Source organism: Barbatula barbatula, assembly GCF_947034865.1.
Source record: "Barbatula barbatula genome assembly, chromosome: 1".
In the NCBI taxonomy this organism is placed as follows: domain Eukaryota; kingdom Metazoa; phylum Chordata; class Actinopteri; order Cypriniformes; family Nemacheilidae; genus Barbatula; species Barbatula barbatula.
This window is the reverse complement of record NC_136766.1, coordinates 22,815,177-22,839,242: the sequence shown is the minus strand read 5'-3', so window position 1 is coordinate 22,839,242 and position 24,066 is coordinate 22,815,177. Positions and strand designations below refer to the sequence as shown.

The window sequence follows — 24,066 nt, the reverse complement described above, 5'->3', positions numbered from 1 at the left end:
TAATATTACAATTGTGCGTTTTTCTAAGTATTTAGAAATGAGGAAAATGTACTTTAACGGGCTCCCTTTAAAATAACGTTTGACATTGAGCTAAAACATATACAGACAAAACTATTCCGTAAAAATGACTCTGTTCATTTGAATAAAAACGACGTCTTAGCACCGTTTGCCAGAACTTGCGTGCTGTTATATCGCATAAGCCATACGATGTAAATATGTGAGCTAACAACGTGTTATTTCCTTTACTGTACTAAGCAGCACACGTTCTTCCTGAAAGCGATTTCTGATTGGGTGTCCCCAGGGCAAAGTGGGCGGGGTTTCTGACCATAAGATGACTCGAAACATTCCGGCGCGTTTGATTGGTTCGTTAGGGTGCCAATCAAATATAGAGTCCAAAGCCCAGTCGCTGCTGTTTGAAGCGGCAGCGAGCGGAGTTGGGCAAGAGGCTTCCGTCTCTGGGCTGCTGAAACTACTACCAGAAAGCCAGCTATCTCTCTTGGCAGCAGACTCTTGAACGGCGACGGTGATCTGGGAAAGGTGGACGCTTTATTCGAGGTCTCAGCGCACCTTAATATACTGATTTAAAACGTTTTCATCTTATTGAAGGAAAAGGCCTTCGGAGATGGGCGACAAGGCGGGGACCAGGTAAGACAGTTTTCAGCGCAGGTTCATTGGTGGCGCGCGAGGGATTGAGTTCAGTCTGATTCTGAAGTCACGAAGCAATGTCATATGGTCAGAATTTGCCCCACGATGAGTAATCTCACCAAACCTCTGAGGTTGGTGGTATGTCGTGGGAAGCTGAGTGAGAGGGGTACTCGCTAAATCTGTATATCCATCGGCGCTTCGGGTTCCGGATTCTCTTAAAACGTAACCAATTGGCATCTTATGTAGGCTACTTCAGCGAGGGTGGGGTGACTGACCAGTACGCTACACCATAAATCTGCCCCAGTCTTTTCAGGGGGAGCAGTTCTGACTCGAATGTCTCCAGTCTGAAGAGGCGTCGGAGTGCGCCATGTAGTTGCTTCAGATGTTGTCGTCTGGGATTTATCTGATATCTTATTTGGTTGTTTGAGGTGTCAGGTTGTGACCCGTCAGTCACCGCTATGTTGTATGGCTCGCTGGGGCTGCTTACATTTAGTCGCGACAATAACAGCCACAACTGTTTCCCTGTAACGACAGGTTATTATATTCCTGAATGCTTTTGCACGAGTTTATTATTTTCCGCCCAACGAACCGAAACTGCCTATCGCACCCAATGTGAGAAATTCCTGCTCATCACTTCCTCAACTTTCAGCAAAGGCCTCGACGTTTCCTGTCGCGGAAAGCAGTGGGTTTTATGCCTCCACGTTTGTATTTTATCCCAATTGTGCGTGCGTGCAGAATAGGCCGTGCAACGCAGTGTGGATGGATAGTCTAGTCGTGGGCGACGATGTACGTGCACGGAGTTTGATGAGCGATCCTTTCAGTTGTGCCTTCATTTCTGCTTACATGTCACGGCTCACACACTATGATGAGAGACGACCCACAGTCTTGCCTCCTGTCTGTCTCTCTCAGGCTTTATTTTAGAGCTTCGTCGTAAAGTTACCCGAACGCGGTCACGTTCGGTTGACGTTTGAGCCCACTTTTTCAGACGCAGAAATGACAATATCTCCCATGTATCTCTCTTCTCACGTTGTGGTTTGTTTCATTTGAATGCTGACTTTTGCTCTAAAACGAAACCAAATGGGCAGCAGTGATTGTCGGCGTATTATTGTATTTTAATAAGATCACAAAGCGTGTCTTTTGTGTACGAGGAGCAGTTGTTTATCATTCAGGGTAGATCATGCACAGCAAACTCATTGATTGACACACTTTCATGGCACTGCAAAGCTGTAAAGAGGTGTCTTATGTGGGCTTTTCTGTGCATTTAAATATGCTCTTCCTAGTTTCTGCCCATGTCATTCTTGCTGTTGAATGCAATTCGGAACCCCCAATGGTCTTCTACCTGTTCCTCTTTTTGCTATGTATAAATTCACTCGATTGATCTCGTATCGCTCAATGGAGTTGTTGTGGACACTGTCAAGTTCCGATGTGAAGTCCCGGTGATGTAGAGTTTGTGGCAGAAACGACTGCGTGTTTTCTTACTACATTCCTTCTCGAGTATGTCCTCTTTTTGAGTGGTCGCACATAGATGATGACCCTTCTTCTCCGAAAAGGCTTTGAAGGTTCACGTACAGCTTCTAGCAAGTGTTTAGCAGAAATAGATTGACCTCGCCCTGTCATTGCAGCAACACCCTTTCTTATTATATGCCGTCCCATTATTTTATTTAATTGTCATCTTCAGACTTTGCACAACCTTTACACAGCTGTCTCACAATATTAAGTGGACTGATGAGAGTTACAAACATCACAAATTTAGCGGTAAAAATATATACGCGTGTGACTGGATTTGGATGTTTGGTATCTTTTATGGGAACGGATCCTCTTGTTAATGTTTGCACCCTTTTTTAGTATTAGACGCTCTGTATATTTTTCTTATTACTGTCAAAATTATCACACGTAGTTAAGTTTTATGCATGCTTTAGAGAATCTCACTGACCAGCAGTGCAGGCAAAACAAAATAACAAGAAGGAACAATTATGACAAAAGCAAGAATTCATATAGTTATGTTTGGAAGCGAGGAGCTGCGAAAGCAGAGGACACAGAGGACAATAAGGGAGTACAAATATAAGGAAATGAATGAACAATAAAATTGCTTTAGAAACAGGAAGGTGGAGATACAGGAAGACAGTGTTTGTCGTGTTTGCAACTTGAAGTTGCTGTTTTTATAAAAACACGCCAAGATAAACAAAAGCTAAGCTTCTCAATCCGTCCCTTGTGGGCTGGAAGACAGAAGTAGTAAGCAAAGAGCGTTACGACTATATTAATTTGAGCTGCTGTGCATTGTGAGTGATTCCTCTGGCCGCTTTGGGTTTTGCAATAATGGGAAACCGCTTTGAAAAAACCAGGGTGGGAAAAGTAGAAGGGGTATCTTTTAAATGATGCAAAAGATCAAAGTGCCCCTCATGCGGCTCTGCGCAGAAGAACTGTGGCGGTGTTTTTCATTTGTGGAATATCCTGATGCAGCTGATCTCATCATTGATTGGGGATTTACTTTCGGCCGATTAATTTCCTAAATTCTCTGTTCCCTGAGCACCGGATTGTTTTAAGAGTTACCGTTTTGCATGCTCAAACTTGTACTTGCCGCATGTTGTCCTCATTCTGTGCTGTCAGATTAGATTGATTGATTAGTGTGTAGGCCATTAAATCACATGAACATCAGGAAGATTAGAATGAACATGCACGTGTTCAGGACTGACCTTTAGTGTCCGCTGATAATAGATGAATCCTTTTAATGACTGTTTCTACCTTTTCCTGTGTTGCAATTTCCCTCATCTCACACTTCATCCAGCCAGCATTCTGTTAATCTAGACATTTTTGTTTAAGCTTTTCTCTCTTTATCAAATTACTCTTTCTCTCAGTGAATGATCTGTCAATAATATTGACATTCCCTGGTCCACCTATAGATTTACAACAGTCTTTCTTCTATATCTGCTTCTATATCTTTTTATAGCATAATTTAGTTTAGTCAGTATAATCGACTCAACATATTGATTGTTTCTAACTGAGGTGGACTAGTTTGTTGAAATTGTATCTTTTTATTTTATGTTTTTATATTTTTACTTTGTTGCTCTTAAGAAGTGCGTACTTCTTAAAGAGAAGAGAAATTCTGTCATTTATTCATCTTTATGTATTTTGAAACCTGTTTATGATTCTTCTAAAAAGAAGATAAATGTCTTTGTGGTCGTGTCTGTCGATAAAGTGGAAGTCATTGGGCACTAATGTCGTTTGGTTACCAACAGTCTTCAAAATATAGTTATATTTTTTGTGTTCTTCTGAAAATAGGTCATACAAGTTTGATATAGGATGTTGGGTTGAACTATACCTTTAATACCAATGCTACACATACAGACAGATATCTTTGGCCGGTGGATCTCACCTGTTTTTTTTGTTCCTCCCTTTGTAAGCATTGCATTGTTCAAGACTGCATGTCAAATAAAAAAAGAATCCAACGTTTAATATCGAGACTCCTGCATTCTGTTCCATTTAGTTCCGCTCAATCCAGCTGTTTTTGAACCCAAGAATGTGTCTTTTGTAAACGCCTCATAGGAAACGTGTCCGATCGTGGCTAAAGTTTCCTTAAGACCAGTAAGTCGTTCGGACTAAACCGGGTATGTCAAATTCATATTCTTATGTGTACAAATATCTTATTGACCTATATAGAATGAAAGGTTGTGAGAATTACAAGCCATAATGCCACACAACAAAGTCTCAGTGTTTTCGCCCAGGTGTGCAAGAGTGTGTTTTTGGACACACACATGCTCTTTTTCACTTGTATACACACATCTAATCATCATCTGACGGCTCTATTATCTCATTTTAACCTGAAAGTACTATTCACAAGAAGCTCAGGAGCGCCTATTTAGACACTAGTCTGCACTGATGGATTAAAGCTTAAGGCTTAATAGGAAACCTGTTCTTCCTACATAGTCTTGTTTAACGTTTCTCATTGGAAATAAATGGTGTACTGCTTCACCGGTAAAATGTTCTCGGATGCTGCAGGTTTGTTAAGCCTACACTTGATTTGTATATAGAATGCTTAAGAGAGCACTGTGCTTTCTCATGCAAAACTGAGCATCTCTGGGGTGTTCTGGGTGGTTGCCAGGGTGTTGCTAAGGTTACGTGATGTTGTTATATGTTTAGGTGAAGTGAAGTGCTTACTGGCTTAAGCCAAAAGAGCCCACCCCAAAGTCTACATGATTTGTAGTGTCTAAATATGAATCTAGATGCTCCATCAAATATCCACACAACCTCATGGGATTTCGTAACTATTTTCTTTTATGCCAAAAATCATTAGGATATTAAGTAAACATCATGTTCCATGATGCTATTTTGTATATTTACCCTAATTGTATAAAAACAGAATTTTTGTGAGTGGATGGCCTGCTACAGTGCCTAAGATTAACAACTTCAAGGCAATTTTCTCAATATTTCGATTTACCTTTATGCAATTGATGTTCGGTCTAGGGGTGGTGCTTCAGTATTGCTCTGTTCTAATAATCAAAAATGTCAAATTGTTACAAATTCTCTTGAGATTAGGTTGTTAAACGTATGTTTTTTTTTCCGGCAGGCTAAAATCATCAGTCTGAAGTATTAGCACACTTCATCTCCCAGACTCTTGCTGAGGAGAAGTATCATTTACGGCCGTACCACAAATGGTGCAGGATGACTTGTATGCTGCAGTTTAATACTTCAGCTTTACAGTTTGCTTTAGCAAGCAAGCAGTAATACATTTATAAAAAGGCTCTCTTTCTCTAAAAATAGCTGAATTGTACTGTTTTCTAGCATCAGGATATTACCCTGTACAAAGATATTGAACGTTTTGCATTGCCCCTAAGCTCATATAACGTAAAGCAGAGATTTAGAACAATTCTAAATCCCTTTGGGTTGAGTTCCCAAAGGGAAGTGCTCTATAAAAATTACATTTATGTGCACCTCAGCAGTGGAAAAAGTAATATCATAGAGAATTGATATGTTATTAGAAAATGGCTTGACCTCTGTATGCGTTTCCAAATAACCTTTACTTTGATGTAGGAGTAGGTTGTTGAAAGAGGGTGAGCTCTGCAAAATAGACTGCGAGTGCACTTAAAACAGCACTGTGATGTTACGTGTGGTTTGAGTGGATAGCGTAGTGTCATGTAATTCAGGTGATTATAACCAGATAGTTTTGCTGTCATTTCCTTGCTGTCTTGCTTCGGATCACAAAGATATTTAGTTGACATCCGAGAGATTCCCAGTCCTCATCATAGACATCAACGTCTTGTTGTTGTCAAGGTCCAGAAAAGTTTTAAAGACATCGTTTAATTGCTCCATCCGCTCAGTTGAAATTTCTTTGTAGCGACGACAATACTTTGTATAAAAAACAAACCAAAATGACTACTTTAATCGATGTATTCTCCTCTGCTTTGTCTGTCTGTGGTGCAGGAGAGCACTTTGACGCATGCGCATTCGGTTGGGGCAGACGCCGGCGTTCTGACTCGTAATGACAGAGTGGCACTTCCTTGTTGTCAGTCAAAGCAGACGCATGCTGTATATAAGCTGATCTTGGCAAAATGTCTGATGATTTCGATATTGAAAAATGTCACAATTTTTGCAAATTTTTACCAGATGTCGTTAACATCCCAAATAATCCATCCATACAAAAAAAAATGAGTTCACAAATTAAGTTGTATGTAATAAAATAGAATGACACCGGGGAAAAGTTTTGAACACACTCACTGAAATTTAATACTTTGTACAAAAGCCGTTGTTTGTAATGACAGCTTCAAGAAGCCTCCTGTATGGAAAATTAGTCGCATGCATTGCTCCGATGTGATTTTGGCCCATTCTTCCACACAAACCATCTTCAAATCTTGAAGGTTCCATGGGCCTCTTCTATGAACTCTGATCTTTAGTTCTTTTCATAGATTTTCTATTGGATTCAAGTCAGGTGATTGGCTGGGCAATTCTAGCAGCTTCTCTTTCTCTGAAACCAATCGAGTTTCCTTGGCTGTGTGTTTGGACTCATTGTCTTGTTGAAATGTCCACCTTCGTTTAATTTTCATCGTTCTAGTAGATGGCAGAAGATTTTTTATATTTTATGTGTCTGTACAATTGTCCATTCATCCTTCCTTCAATTATATAAAGTTTGCCAGTGCCGTATGCTGAAAAACAGCCCCGCACCATGATGTTCCCACCACCAAACTTTACTGTTGGTATGGTGTTTTTAGGGTGATGTGCAGTGCCATTTGACCTCCAAACATGGTGTGTATTATGGCATCCAAAGATTTCAATTTTGGTCTCATCTGACCTTACTTTATTCTCCCAGTATTTCAGAGGCTTCTCTAAATGTTGTGCAGCAAACTTTAAACGAGCTTTAACATGTTTTTTCTTCAGCAATGGAGTCTTGCGTGGTGAGCGTGCATACAGGCCAGTGTGGTTGAGTGAGTTACTTTGCTTTCTTTGAAACAATTGTACCTGTTAATTCCAGGTCTTTCTGAAGTTATCCACAAGTGTTCCTTGGCTCTTGGACCACTCTTCTGATTATTCTTTTTACTCTGTCAGATATCTTGCGAGGAGCACCTGGTCGTGGTTGGTTTCTGGTGATATGATGTTCTTTTCACTTCCAGATTATAGCCCCAACAGTGCTCATTGGAACATTCAGAAGATTAGAAATCCTTCTATTACCAATGACATTAGTATTTTTCGCAACAATAAGGTTGCAAAGGTCTTTAGAGAGCTCTTTGCTTTATAAGAGGACACCTTGGAAATGAGACGCCCTTTTATATGCCATCATTTGGGGCTGAACCAGCTAATGTTAATTTCAATTGACAAGGGGCAGGATTTCGCTCTACTGATTAGATTTCGATGGTGTCTTGGCTTTCCATGCCTTTTTGCACCTCCCCTTCTTCATGTGTTCAATACATTTTCCCCGTCTCATTCCATTTTATTCTACATAACTTAATTTGTGAATTTCTTTTCCTTGTATGTATTGATTATGTGGATTGTTACCGACGTCTGGTGAAAATATCAGTTCAACAGCACCTTGAGAAATATATTTACCGAGACAAATGGTGACGTGTTCAATACTTATTTTACCCACTGTATCGATTAAAGTCATTGTTTTGGTTTGTTTTTCGCACAAAAAGTATTGTCGCCGGTTAAAAAAAAAAAACTCAACTCAACCACTATGAGCGGATGGACTAATTTTACGATGTCTTTAGTACTTTACTGGACCTTGACAATAAGTATAACCATGATGTCTTTGAGGAGCCTGGAAATCTCTTAGATGTCACTTAAATATCTTTATTTGTGCTCTGAAGATGCCGGGAGGTCTCAAAACATGTGAAACGTCATGTCGGTGAGTAAAAAAATCACACAAATTAGATTTTGGGATGAGCTTGCCCTTTAATGTTTTGTTCCTTTTTGCATTTTAGACATTTCCATTTCCATTTCCATTGCTTAGTCATTGCTTTTCCTGCATGTCCCTTTGTTTGTCCTTTCAGTTGATTTGTTTGTATTCGTCAATGGAAACTAACCATATACCCAAAACCATTGCTCAGCTTTCTCGAAGGGAAGGTCCTCATTCGTATGGAACTAGAAATCCATGTTTCCTTTAAATGTTTGCAATGTTATAGGCCTTAGACAAATTTGTTTGGAGTGTAAGATCAACTCATTAACTCTAAATCTATTAACCACATCTTGTCTAAAAGTTCACTGTTACAGAGCATGAGCATGAGATTTTTCCCTCAGGTGCGTACTCTCTTAATGCGTCCCCCTCTCTGTTGCTTCAGCACAATGTGCGCAGTGCACAGACACAAACGAGTACTAGAACGCACGCACGCTCATTCGCTACTGCTTTAGCGTTCGCGGTTGAAACGCTGATGCGTAAACTGGCCAGGATTTGAGACATCGCCAAGCCTTACAGACAAGGGTGTAACATTGGTTTGAGAAGTGGGGGTGACACAAAACAGGGGCATTTGTTTTTGTGTGATGTTGGAAACAATGCCAACAATCAAATATGCTTATTTTATCAAATGTGAGTTTTATCAGCAGAAAGTACATACCGGCGAACAGAGAAATGCTTTTGCGACCAACCCAACCCCCCCCTCCCTTGACGCTGCTGCGACGGAGGGGACCCCGTCTATATACGCTGTATCATGTAAACTACACCATGATTTAACGTACCTAAACAACGACCAGGGAAGCGCATGTTTCTGTCAAGCCTTGTCATAAACACTAACAGCTGTTAAAACAACAAGCGAATGTGTTACCTCATAGAAGTCCTTAAGGAAACAGCTTAACATAGCCGAAACAACAACCACGTAAAAACTAAATTTCGATTAAATTCAAATAAAAATCACATGATTAAAAAAAGATCAATGAAAGATGGTTTTCAGTGTGCACGTGACACAGGCATGACGTGGTTAAAAAAATCATTACAAACTAATTTGAAAGTGAGGGGGACAAGAACAGGATTTAGTAAACCGTTCCCCAGTGGAAATACACCCCTGCTTACAGAATACAACATTGTTTTAGGTCATTAAAATCTAACTAATGTTTTAGTAGTCACTGCATTTAATCACCAGTACAAACATAATTTTATCAGTGTACTATAGCGCAAACATATAGCATAATGTGTTAGCATCATCATCTTCAGCTTCCATATTATTTCCAGCTAAGATAGCAGTCTGCATTAGGGACATTTGATAAACACAATTACTGTCGATTAAAATGTGTAGCGTGTCTACAAAACGACGCCATACGCATGACTCACACCCATGACATTTATTATGATGATTTTTCGGACGTATCTTCCAATATCCTTATTTAGTGCCAAAAACGCTTAGTTTAACCCTTTCCACATCGCTCCGATTGTGCTTCAAGCATGAAAAATGTTGTTGTCGTAGCAGAGAAAAAGCCCTGAAGCAAAATGTTTCCAACACTGATCCCAAGAACACCATCCCTACCGAGAAACGCATAGTCAGCATTTCTCTTTCTCCAAAAACCGTAGTCAATTTTGGTCTCACGGCACTTTCTCCAAAGTTTTTTCTGAATCATTTTGATGTTTATTGTCAAATTTCAGACGAACCAGGCGGGCCTTCTAGGGCAGGATATTGTGGCATAGCGTGTAACCAATGGTTTGCTTGCTAACTGTGGTTCGAACTGTCTTAAAATCATTAACAAGTTTCTTCCGTGTAGTTCTGGGTTGATCTTAAACATTTCTCATGATCATCTTTACCTCATTGGTCAGGAGCTCCATGGTAGATATTCCCAAAGGCAACCGATAGTTATTGTGTGTTTCTTCTACTTCCAAATTATTCCAACAACAGTTGTCTCCTTCTCACCAAGCTTCTTTCTGTAGCCTATCCAAGGTTTGTTCAGGTGTACAATCTTGTCCCTGACATCCTTTGAAACGTATTTGGTCTTGACAATGGTAGTGGAGAGGTTGAAATGGAGGATGAAGGTTCTATTGGCAGGCATCTTTTAGCCTCGGAGCTAATTTTGGCATATGTACATTGCTGAAAAGCTATGTTCATTCATATGCATTGTCCCTTTTAAATAAATAAATAATAAAAAATATACATAAAAAGCTTATTTAAGAGTACTTAAAGTGACAGGATTAATCTGTGGTCCATATAGGCACAAAACCAATCTGTGGAGCCTGAATTCTTGCTGTTTTGTAGGATATCAAATACTTATTTCACTGACTGAAATGCATATCAATTTATAACCTTCATATAAAAAATTCCCTGATTTGCATTGGTTGATATTCGGTTTCTATCATTGTAAGAACAACTTATAAAATCAGCAGGGGATCAAATTATGTAGACGCAATGCTGGTCAATTTAAACTACAGAAATAGTCTGATGATTTGAATGGTTCATAATGTCTGGCGATGCAGATGGAACGGATGAAAACCTGGACTTTTGCTGCTTGTCAGTAGCAGGGCATGCGTCTTTTCTGTACTTGGACTCGGAGCATGAGAGTGAATGTTGCCATTTTCACAACCCTGGGAGTGTTTAAAGACACAAATATTTTTATCTACTTGCTTTTCATGTAATTGAAGCAACATATTTTCAGACACAAGCTCTCTGTCCGCTGGTGGGAGTATGTGTATGTATTACCTGTGTATGTGTGTGCACGTGTCTCTGTGTGTGTATCTGTGGGCGCACCGGGGCAGACTTGAAACGGAGACCCGAGGAGAATTGAAAAACATGTAGAGACATAAATGACACGCTGCTGTGTAAATAAGATAAATACCATAATGCTATTTAGTTTGTTTAATAAAAGAACAAGGTATAGGCATGTTCTTTAGGAACGGTAACCTAAATTACTTCTCTTGTGATTTGGCGCTATATAGAAAATGAAATGAACTTGACCTTCGGGGGTAAGGTAATGGTAGGGGAAACGTAATGTGTATAATAACTGAATAATATGCTTTATATGATCTTTTTGAGGAGCTGTCAATCAAACTGTGTCAACTTGTGATACTGTTTTTGTGAACCATCGATATATGACCGTGATCATAAGCAAGGGCATGAAATGTTCCTCATAGTTGTCTGTATGGTTTGTATGCTTTGCATTTTTCTTGTTTTCTCTACACACAAGCACGGAGTCAGCAGGCACCAGGAACACACACAGAGTGCCGTTGACGTAAGCTGCATGTTCAGGAAGGCAGTTAATGCATGACCCATGCTTTTCTTGTCTTTGACTCCCACAGCTTATTTTGTATGCTACATTGTTTGTTTGAATGCTTTTTTAACATTTTGGTTCATCGTTCAGAAGTTTAAATCTCAACCCGTTTTGGTCAAATGTTTTCTTTTCCCTGAGGTTTGTGTGTGTGATTTTCATGTCTTTACATGTGATTTATAACCAGACTTTGCACTGTGGCAGTTGTGTTGCCCTGAGGGTACAGTTGAGATTGAGTGCGTTTCTGAGAAAGAGACTTTAGGATGTTACTGAAAGGGATGTATTATGTGAAACATTTTTTCGTTGTCTACCGATGTTTAAATCAAGGAGAGTCTACAACATGGTGGGAAGAGGTGAGGAAACATCTGTGCAGAAACTGCCATTAGTGCTGCTGATTCAGTGTCAGTTGTTGACATTGAGGTGCATTAACTATCTGCTTCCTCCTTTGTGGTGATTTCTAACTATATATGTTTTTTAGTGAATTTGTTTTGACAGATAACTAAACTAAGATAGACCTGTTTGGACCCAGCTTTGTCTCGCTCTCTCTCTCTTTGAACCAAATGACTTTTATCTGGAAACATTTATCTCAAAATCAAAATTGTCTTATTTTTTACTTGTTTTCAGACCTCCCGGCATCGTCGGAACACAAATATTTTAGGTGACATCCAAGAGATATCATGTTTATAGTTGTTGTCATGGTCCTGAAAAGTGGTTGGGAAGTATGTCCTTTTTTTATATTAGTCAATGCATGTAGCAACCACATGATGAGTGGAAGAGAAATATAGACTTATTTTAAATACTCATTGAAATATGATATCTAAAATAAATGAGGATGAAACATCCATCCATGTTCAATAAAAGGAAGGAAGGAGGCTGGAACCTGCAAACATAAAACAACTTTTAATGAATAGAAATGTAAATAGACAGCAGGCAGCCCCCTCACGGGCGACTGCCGGCGACACACAAGCCACAAATAAAAGCCAGGCCTGGTCCTCTCTCACTGACGGTCCGATCGCTCGTCCTCTTATGCTCCCAATCTCCTTCGTGATACGAAATCCATCAGTAAAACGGCACACTACAGCATATAAAACATGAACATTGAAAAACCATAAGTAAATAATGAAAACTTAAAATATAAGAATAAATATAAAAAAGCTCTTGTTGCAGTGACAAATAACCCTTAGAGCCCGAAACAATTTTCATTTGAAACCAACTGTTTAAACCTACATTGGCTTTCCTATTCAGATTGACATTAAAAAGTAACTTTTTACTACTCGTTGATGGGGAAACTAACATGTTGACATTTGTACACATCTTAATCTGGACAGCGGTACCAAATGTGCTCCAAACGCAAATTAGTAGATGTCTCTCCGCAACCGCAGGAACCTGCGGGTGTTCGACAGGCTTGCTTGTCTCTAAATTGCAGTCCAATTTCTTCCATATAGCCTAATCCTAAAATGTATTCAGAAAATCATTGAGGAAACTTTTGGCCTTGAAGCTTTAATCCATTTAACTACAGTATACACGGAACAACGTGTTTCCCCACAGACCACGATTACTGACGCACAGCTCGCAAAACTAGACATGTTATGTAAACACAGAAGACTCTGCAGAATAAATTACAGAAAAATCTGCCGGTTTTCATTTCTGCTCTGACAACCACGAGTCTGCGACAAACTGCGTGTGTGTGTGTGTGTTAGAATGCTGAGAGAACATTGTGCTTGGTACCTTCCTTGTCCTTAAACCGAACATTTAGGACTTCAGCCAGCAAAGTGTATCCTGTCTGACTAGCACGCGTCACAGTAACGTACGTATTATGTCCAAAGGCTGAAAGCCGTCTTTGTGGCTATTTTAACACTTGCTATTTTAACAGGGCTTTACAGTGCGACCATATTCTGTACGCACACTAGTTTACAGTTTGACAGGTGCATTAAACAGAGCCGCTTGTTTGTGTGAAGTGTGTTTGTCGTTGTGCTTGTTTCTGTCTGACGTTATGGCGCGCACCGTTTTAGTTTATTTTGCGAGTGAAACTTGTTATCTGGCTGCATTGAGTCCATACAGTTTGATGCCGAATCCTGTTATTTTAACATGCCATCTGGCTGTTCTGCGTGTCTGAATGAATAGCCTGCGTGGTATAGGGTTGGGTGACGTCAACCAAATTGGCATCGGAGGATGGCTACAGTGAAACATTGTGATGGGGGTTGGGGTGTGTTTGTTTTGGTGATTTGAACATCAACAGCGGCTAAGAGAAATCGCTCACCCCACCTTTAAGAGACCCGTCTTATTTTTCCCTTGTATATTTAGTATTGCTAATATAGAAAAAGCACTTTTTAAAGAAACAAATAATTTGGCACTGTGTATTGCATGCATAAAAATGATTAACTATTGGTTATTATTGATTATACCTAGATGGCTGTTGAATGCCTCATTGTGATTGGCTGCCGAACTTTCTTAGGGTGTGCAACAAAACATGGAGGGAATCATTAAATATGCCTAATTAATAACATTTGATTTGAGATTTACAAACGATTAAATAGTTTGCCACTAGACTAATGTGCAATTTGGTGCCTTGCCTTGGGTACAGCCAGATCTCAAACTGCAGCCAAAGAGGGAGTTCAGACGCAGCATTGTTTCTGTAATAACTCGTTGGGAATATGTATCATGTATAGTGGGCAGTCTGTCCATTGGCTTCAATGCTTTTCGACTCCAGCTCTCACAGTATCTTTGAGAAAATAAAATCCTGTCATTTGGGGAAGGTCACTTGGCTGTTGTGGTGCATTACACTTACACTTACAACTGTTTATTCAGTTCTAATTTCATATTAATCTAGAGTACCTATACAGTAGTATTGCATACGTCGTATCTTCGAAGAGTGTTAGTTTGATCACAGGTGCTGTCTGGGGGGACTGCTGGGGAGTGTATCAAGCACAGAAATACTACGTCATACGTCCAACTCGTTTTTTGTTGTTGACCATGTTAAGCATGAGAAGCCAGCACGTTTAACATTAAGAAGTCAGAATGCATGAAACTGCAGTCTTTTACTTTTTTTTTGTCCTTGGCTGATCACATGCCTGCTGCTTGCATGTGGATGTGTACAGCCCATCGCTTAAACCCTTTGCTACTCTCTCACACCAACACAATAGGAACAGGAAACACACAGACAGAATGAAGGAAGTGTGACCACCACATGATTAGGCAAGAGATCTGACTCCACTTATCTCCACTTTCCTCTCTTGCTCTGCTTCTGCCTCTTTCTTCCCTTTGCCTTTAGTGATTTTTTAAAACTACATTTTTCTGTTGACTAGTTTATATTCTTTTCTGACTGTGTATTGGCAAACTGTCTTCATGTTTCAGATTTCTTTGTACTGTAGTAGAAGTTTTGCTGAGCTGTCAGATGTTTAGTTCCTGTATTAAAGCTGCAAACTTGTTTTCCTGTCGGGTCAGAGTTCATTTCCGGACTCTGATTCGTGTTATTTTCTGATCTAAATGTTTGATTACATTTCATACATCTAGAACTATCACCGTAAAGTTTATTTCAGCAAAATTGTCACATTCTGCATAGCTCAAACACAGCATTAATTCTTCCTCCAGACATGGACGTGTATTATCAGGTTTTGTGCTCCTACACAGTTTCCACACGTATCATCAAAAGTGAGACCTGTTCAACTTTCAGATTTCAAGTGATCACTTGATGGTCACGGTCATGCTCAACAGGTATCATCAGGTCTGCTAGCCAGTTTTTCCTCAGAGTCAGGTGGATACAGCTATAAACCACGGCTGTGTGAAAGTGCACAGAGCGAGCGTTAGCTTTCACACAGGCTATGGTTTGAGGTGTTAGGTTAAACCATCTTAAAATAGCGTGGCACAGTTTCGCTCACTATTTGTTAAAGCATCACCATTTTGCAAAGGACTTAAAGGAATATTTGTCACTCAGTTATTCTGTGGCTTTTCAGACCTTCGTTTCCTGAAGGAATTAAAACCGAGTCTTTTCAGCTGGTACATTTATTTTGTTTGTTTACTTGCATTTGCTCTGAATTTGTTTGGGAAATGACCGTAAAGACACGCTGACATTAAAATGCTTGTTTTGGAGGGATTTTCCCACCCACTTGTTTTCGTGTACTTTATTAAGTCACGATCTTCCCTTTCAAGTGTGAAGAATAGTTTTACATGATATCTGAGTGCATTACTTTTGATTCATTATATCATTGCATCGCCAAATGTTATGAAATAAAAAACAAACCATAACTAAAATTCAGTGGAGTTGCTCGCTTTTTGTAGACTTTTCTAAACACTGTAGTTGCAAACATCACAGCAATTCTGACAAGTGCTGTGTTCTCACCCCCTCCTTTTTATTTTCAGCACTTCACTACATATCCTGTTTACTTCCATTACATATAAATTCCTTGTAGTAGTTTTCTGAAGTTTTGCGTTCACTTTTAACAAGTATTCGTAACCTTTTTGACATTAAGCAGAAGTTACACTCAATTGATGTGAAATTCACTTCAGTGTGTTTGTTGTTTAAATCATTGTAAAGATTCACCATTGTATATGATGACTGTTCATCAGTTTTCAACTCTTGTCATTTTTATATATATATATGTATGTATGGTGGTTTTCCTGTTTCCTGCAGTTTCATTGAAAGGTGTTTCAGGTTGATAAAGAGGATGTCTCCGTTTCCTTCATCTCTTTCTGATTGTCTTTGTAACACAGACGAGTTTAGATGTAGACTCAGAAGAGAACGAGGCCTACGGGAAGGGATAATCGTCTTCTTTTTTTTTTTTGCATGTCTCATTTGTAAATTTGCAAATAACTGGCATCCTCTTATTCGTGGAAAACTCTGTGGTTTGCATGATTCATTTGCATGATTTATATGTTTAGATTTATTCTAAAATGTGAAACCAATTGAAATAAAGATGAAGTGACCCTTTACATGTATGGTAGAAATATATATATATATATATATATATATTTAGAGAACTAGAACTAAAATATATTAGAGCACACTTGGTTCCACAAGCTTTTAAATTGAAAGGCAGTAATTTCTGATCCACTTCCATTTATGATGTAATGGTATGATGTCACCAATAATTGATTAATTGTTTTTTCTCTTTTACCGGTCTTACACTTGCACCAGTCCAGATTGTCACAGAATAAATAGTTGATTCCATCTGTAAACGCTAAAACTGTCATCTGGGATTTTTCTTGTTTCTGTCTCTCTTCATTTGTTTATTCCATTCTTGTAATTTTTCTTCTTAACCTCCAGATGCTTCACACATTCTGAAGGTTAGCTTTTGGGTTCAGTGTCACACTTGATCACAATCATCGGCGAGCACGAAACCTTTGACTCATGATCTGCTTCGGATCCTGGAAGCTGAAGTCGATCTTCCATTGTCAGCCGTGCACGGTGTTGTCCTCTCCTTTTGCAACCTGATTTCTCACATTGTATGGCCTGATGGAGCTTCCTTAATAACTGAGTGGCACCTGTGATACTAAATGTTTAAGAAGTAGATCACAGGAGTACTCCACCCAAAAATGAAAATTGTCATCATTTACTCACCGTCTAGTTGTGTACATTACTTGGTTCTGATGAACACACATTTTTTAAAATGTTAGCAATAGATATTTCTGGGACATCATTGACTACCATAGTAGGATCTTGACTACCATGTTAATTTTGTTTTGAAGAATTTAGGAATGTAAACAGTTCTATGGCACCTTTGACTAACTACATTTTAATTTTGCCTATATGGTTGTCAGTTTCTAACATTTTTCCAAATATCGGTGTTCATCAGAACCAAGTAATGAATTACCCCCGAGTTGTTCCACACCTGTATACATGACAGAATTTTTGGGTGGAGAGTATCACAAAATAAAAGAAACTTCTTGGCTAGACAGAAAGTGTAATATTAAAGCAGCACTATGAAACATTTGCTCACAGGTTTCCCCGTGTGGTTAAGCATAATTGTCGTTGTGTAAGCTTCCCCATGGGCAGCACAATACATGTGAATTTGTTAACTAAACTGATGGATCCGGCGAATGCAGAAATGTCGTTTGGAAACCATTTTCCTCTCTTCCGCAGGCAGGGGATGGGTGGGGCTTTGTCTACCGACCCGAACACAGAAATTACAGTGTGTAGCCGCTACTAGGCTGCTCTGGTAGCAGCGGGAGCATAATTTGTCCAGTCCAGTTAAGAGTTTTTCGACCACAGAAATAATTTTAGAGACATTATTAGGTCAAAAACTACGTAAAGTGTTGCTTTAAATGATGCAAACTGAGCTAAAACAATATCTTTTTGTTAAACGAGTTATGCCTCAAATATGTTGATCACATGATTTTACAGAGTTTATAACTGTGGCTGGGCCACCAAGAACTGGAGTAGTGAACAATGTCGTTTTTGAGACTCTGACATTCCAGTCGAATTAGCCTGTTTGGTCATGACCCATATTAACATGCCAGTCTGATCCAAATGACCTCACGTACCTCATATGAGTTAATGGTGTGTGTTTGTTTTAATGTTAATCAGCGAGTGCATGTCTATTCGGCTGTTGCTCATTGAAAGCGTGCAATCCCTGACAATGACGCACACTATAATCTGCCAAAACAATAGTCAGAATTCAGTGGGTGATTTTGGTATTAAGTCTTGGGTTTCGCTTCTGGCTGTGTGGAAAATTGACAGTCAGTAATGTGGGAAACGTAGATCGCAGTTTCAAAATGGGTGGTCAACATTTCAAGTATATTTACCTCATAATATTATATCAATATTCTCAGACTGAAGATTTTTGTGTTTGTATTTTTTTCACATTAATTTTCATCAAGAAAAATTTGGTTTACTACGATTTAGCCAAAATGTACTTGAGATTTTAAAGCAAATTGTTCCCTTAAATCTCAAATACAAAAAGGAATTAATATTTTGGGCGAAACAGCCCAAAGCGCACTTGATTCGTGTTGATTCTTGCCTCTACTCTGTATATAACAAACAGAGCTAATGTGTCTATTAGCATTATTCAATTGGTCTTAATCCTTGGCAATCTAATCATTAATCAGAAATGAGGTTAAAGTCCCCATGATATCAAAATAGATTTTGGGCTTTTAGCATGAATATGTTAGCTCTGTGGTTATCCATGTACTAGTGCTCTCTAAAACATTGAAAGAATTAGCATTTAGAGTATATAAGCATTAGGATCGGGCCATAGACGATGCCATCATTTGCCATCTTTCACTTTCGTCATGTGCTGCGGGTTGCGTGTTGTAAACAAATATGAACAAGTCTAAGAATCATAAAACCTTGCACTGTACAGATCAGACTAGCCTGACTTTATAACTGTATGGCTTGCGTTGTATAAAGACGTGCCTCACATCAGATTAAGGATACAATCAAGCCTCACTTTATAACTGTGAAGCTTCCGCTGTGCAGATGCCTGAATTGATAACTGCCCAGCTCGCCCTGTATAAAGATGTGTGTCTGCGCAGCTCAAAGTAGATGTCCTTCACTTTAAAACACCGCAGGTCGATGTCATCATCCATCGAGATGTTTCACTGATGCTAATTTGGTTAACATCCCCAAACCCTAATAAGCATTCAAATTTGCAGTCTCACATGTCGACAAATATGGATTGATGATTTTATGACATCATCCTGCACTTTAGCTTTGCATCAGATTCCAGGCTGCGAGTCAAGCTATTGGCTATTTTAAAAGTGGGAGAGGCCACTCAATATGTTGCGCTCAATTTATTTTTCAGTCAAAATTACATCAACTTATCGAACAGAGCTCAAGGCACTTTAGTGTACCTTTTTTAAGTCATGGAAGGTCAATTTGAGCACACTGCATTGTGGTGGGATACCGTTTTGCACAGCAGTACTGTACTTTTAAATGTAAAATATCATCCAGGGATTGTGTGCGTGCAGTAAATTCACGTATTGTGCACAGTTTAAATACACTTTTTACTTTTAAAAGTGAAAACCAGAGTGAAGTGGGTTTAGTGTGACCAAAATGCTTGCACTTTGCATTGATGTACTTCCAAACTTGCACAAGGCCGTTCGTTTTTTTTAAACCTTTTAAAAACGATGTCTGCTGTTTATAGTACTCCTCCATACATATCTGGTATGCCTTGATAAATGCAGCTATATTTAGCCCCTCTTTACCCTTCCCAAATTAAATTTGAGACCTTGATTGATTTTTCACATCTCTCTCACACATACATAGACCTCCTGCTTGAAGTCCTTGGCATTAATGAAGGTGTCTGGTCGAGTTTGTCTATTCTGTGAATGTATGCGTGTATGAGTGCCTGCCTCATGCTGCGACCGACTCCATTGTCCGATATGTAAGGACCTTGTTGTGTGATGTCATCAATACTATACCGTCCTGGACTGTGATTTTGTTGGAAGGTAATTCCAGAGATTGGATTTTTATACCATGCTTTCGTGAGCATTGTATTAGAATTTGAACTGGAAAATGAAGGGTCAGTGCAGGTAAGGGTTTTCTGTTTTTGTAAAAAAAGTATTATGTGACCGTGTCTTTTGCATTTTCATTTGAATGGGGGGAAGAGGAAGTATTCCTGATGCATAAGTGTGTGTGGATGCGTGCTTGTGTACACAATTACTTATATTTGCATTCCTGCAGAGCATAGATACATGGCCTTGTATATATTTGTGAACGTTACTTTGCTGTGTTTGTAAATGGTTTAAGTCGGTCACTAGGATACTGTTTGCATCAATCCAATATGGATCATCATGCAAGTTTGAGATGTGAGCAATGTGTGTTTTAACTCAAATATTCAGCTCGAAAGTAAGTATACAACGTCCATGAAATCAGAAAATTAATGTTTTGCTTAAAGTTTGTTTAATTTACTTAATAATACAGTATCGGTTTTATCTTGTTATTTGCATTGCTTAAACATAATAAAACATGCATCAGTTCTTTCTCCGTGGACATTGTTATTTATTTAATTTTTATGACATTTGCAGTCATAAAATTAGCTGTTATTCACTTCCACATTCACACTGATGATGTTATTCTCTAGAGTTTGTGGTTGCTTTCTTTTGCTCTCTCTCTTTCTCAACAAATGCATGCTATGCACTCCGTGTGCACCGTCTTGAACTTTATGCCTCATTTTGTTGTCATGGCGACACGAGAAAGCTCATTGGGCTGCCATGGTAACTAAAATGCAGGATATTTAGGCAAGTGTGCAGCTTAACTGGGATTAAGTGGATAAAAAGCTAGATCATAGCGTTCAAACACATCTTTTAATTAACCCTTTGTGCTAGAGGTTTGGTTAAGAGATTATTAGGCACGTCATGTGTGCGCACGTCTATTTTTAATGCAGTGTGCTAGGTTGCATGTCTGAGCATCTTTACATGTCATGTGGTTTTAACAGATGCATGCATATGCAAGCTAACAGAAGGCCACATAGGCGGAGGTGTGAATGTATTTATACTATAGGAGTTTTGCAGCTTACCCTTGTTTGTGGTTCATTTAATATTAATAAAATATATCCATTTATAAGAGAGCACACATTTGGCTGACATATCTGTTTTGGCACTTTAAAAATAGTGCGGAATGAACACACAAAAATTCCTTGTTATTGTGTCCACATCATCTGATAAATGTCAAAGTTTGAATTGTCTTTTGAAATGTGAAACGTAAAGATTTTTTATAAAAATGAATTGACACATTAGATTAGATTACTGGAACGCTCTGGTTAGTTAATTTATACTGTGTGTGTAGTAGCCTTTGTATAAAGGATATTAGATTCACACTTCTGTGGTTCTGTTGGAAATGAACTCAAGTGAGCAGTCTCTTTTTTTGTGAGTTTTTTCTCTTCATTAGGAAGTGGTTTTGTGTTGTTTGGTTTTCTTTAAGCGCAAATTGAATAAGACAATTGGTATTTATAAAAGAAGTAGATGGGGTCAACAGTCACCACAGTCCAGCAGTCTTTCTGTCACCAGACGTACACACACACACGTGTGTGTATATGGATGGAGCATATCGATTGTGGATGGCAGCAAAATTAAATAGTACTAAAAATACCAGAGAGTTTGGGAAATCTTACTGCAAAGAGCAGACAACGATCATTTGGTTTGCTCGACGGCGCACAAGGGTAAGCTAATGTAGCATTTAGCATTGCATTAAGGGTCTCAGTCTCTATATTTAAATCACGAAGCATATAACGAAATGCCAATATTACTTATTAAAATGAATCAAGACGCTGGTATTGATTCTCTCTGTCCAATCGGGGATCTGTGTGTAAATACGTCACAGTATGCTTGGAACCTCAACCGAGGTGATGCTTAAACAAAGTATCAGGTACCCAGTGGAACAAACGTTAGCTGTACTGCGCAGTGTTATGCAGTGGAAAATCACCATTAGTGTGTAATGCACAGTCCCTTGTGTCTTATTGCTTTATTTATATACAATATATTAAAGCAAAAAGATTCAAGAGGCCAGCATCACAGTAATTTTAACCCAGACACAACACAAATGTGTTAATAACAATGAGCTGCACAATAAACGCTTATTCGATAAAGTTATATTGTTCCTTATACTGTTCTATGAATAATTATTATTAATTTGTTTTACAATAGTTTGAGTTCCAATACTAATGTGGACTTGATTTTGCTTTTTTTGTCTAGTCTCAAAATCCATAGATATTTTAGCCAATCATGCCGAAATAGTTTTTTAAAGGAGAGAGAGCGAAAAGGGAAAGTAAAGAATGGGAACAAAGGTTTAGAGTGGGATGGGGTGACTACATAGTGAACTGAGAAAGTGATTTAGAGCGAGAATTTGGAAAGAATGGAAAAAGAGAGGGAGAGGGAGAGGACATGCTGTTATTTCTCTGTCATTTGAAACGGATGGAGCAATGGGACGCCACTCCTCTCAGCGTAGGGGGGGACAGTTTGCTTTCTTGTGCTGCCTGCGTACATGACATCATCACAGACCCGCCCACAATTGGATTTCACCCATACACGCCGTACAAGTCACAGGAACATAAACATGCATGCATAAATGCACACACGTCCCTTTGTGAGCTTCTTTAGTTTGGAATGGACCCTCTAGACAAGTGACGGACCCTAGTGCTTCCCTACATAAAGTAACCCGCGTATTGTTTGGCGTGGTTAGTGTATGCGTCATTTGGGACGTGGGGTGTGTTTTGTTTCCATTTTCCTGTGCTGATGGTTCAGGCGCTGCTGACAGAGCCACTCTTGACGGGCGTGCGTTGTCAGCTCCTGCTGAGATTTAAGTTTTACTCTTCCTTTTCCCGCTTCTTTCTGCACTCCTGTGGTGCAGTCACATTAGGCTTTGAGCATGCATAATGACTTCAGACCCGAATATGGATATGATGTTACACTGTTTTTACATATTCATTTTAAAGTTTCGGAGTTAGAAGTATACATTTGAACCTCTTTGTATTTTATGACTAATACTGTTCTCAAAAACGAAGCTCCAGACATAGTCACCCATCATCGCTTCATCTACCTTCCCTGTGCTACAGAAATTTCGGGGAATTTTCTGGCATTGAACATTGAAAACCTTTTTTTAAATATGTGAAAATTGGAACTGCTTTTGTTTGTTTGCAATTTACTATTGACCACAATAATAAGCACCACAGATTTGTACAACATCTATAAAAACCGTTGAGCGAAAGAGCAATTTGTTACACGGTGTAATATATATATATTGACATCGCTGCCAAGTGCCATTAATCTGAATGGGGACGGAATGCAACACTCTGTATGGCTCCTCTAGCGAAGGAAGTCCCGCCTTCCACTTAAAAGAACTAATCTGAATGAGCCAATTCTCTGTGGTTGGGGTCTACATAGAATCTTAGGAGGCGTTTGCCAACCTGTAGCTGAGGCGACCTTAAAAAAGGCATTTAGCCTCATTTTAAGCTTAAGAAACAACAATTATGGTCCAGTTGATGTCAGGTTTAATTATTGTCGGAAATATGCTATTGTGATTTTTAGCGATTTCAGAAATCTGTCTTCCGTCATTCAAGTAGATGGGACTGTGGTCTTGCTACGACTGAAAAAACTGCCCGGAGGGTTTACAAACATGGCTGCCGTATTTGATACTATTAGATTAAAATGCTAAGCACTGTATTTACAAATGCCAAGTTCACTTGGTTTGAAATGAACTTGCAGGACATTTTCATGTGTGTGCACCTGGTTTCATTCACAAATGAACACACAACGTCTATAACCCTGGCCTAAATGAATTCAAAATAATGCAAATAATTGCTATGGTGACGCGTAACACTTTGACCTCTCGTGTCTGACCAGAGAAAGATCACGTGGACTGCAGTCATAGTCCCATTTGACTCGGATATGGGTGGTTCATTGTATTTTCCTGAAAATAAAATAAATACACAACATATTTTATGTTACTTTCAAACATTACTAAATGAAAGGCTGGTGTGGTGTGGTATAGATGGTCCTCTGGTATACATTGTAACGATATTTTTATTGAAATCTAAACCTGTATGATGACACCTCATCGAAGAGATCCCTTGTGCCTTTTCATTTTTGTTAGTCTAAATTACAGTTGCCATCATGTACCCTGACTAATGTCAATCTCACTTTACTCTTTTGCTCTTATTGTGGCTTAACACCTTGTTCTTGTTCTTGTTCCATATCTGTCTGTTTCATATTTTCCTGCGTTTAGATGAATCACAGGCACCTACAGTCACTCTCCCACACTTTTGTGTGCTCTCTGACTCTCTTTGTCATTCTCTCCCTCTGTTCAGCTGCGTTGATCCATTT

The 24,066-nt window shown here is 39.0% G+C and overlaps 1 protein-coding gene across 1 annotated transcript in view; it reads left to right on the top strand.

Annotated features, from left to right (window-relative positions):
- The first annotated feature begins 356 nt into the window (after positions 1-356).
- The window catches only part of arrb2b (arrestin, beta 2b), a 36,076-nt gene continuing 12,366 nt past the window's right edge, over positions 357-24,066 (top strand). Inside the window, exon 1 of the mRNA XM_079455853.1 lies at positions 357-645. Coding sequence (XP_079311979.1) covers positions 623-645 — 23 coding nt within the window. The 5' untranslated portion in view covers positions 357-622. The remainder of the gene's footprint in view (positions 646-24,066) is intronic.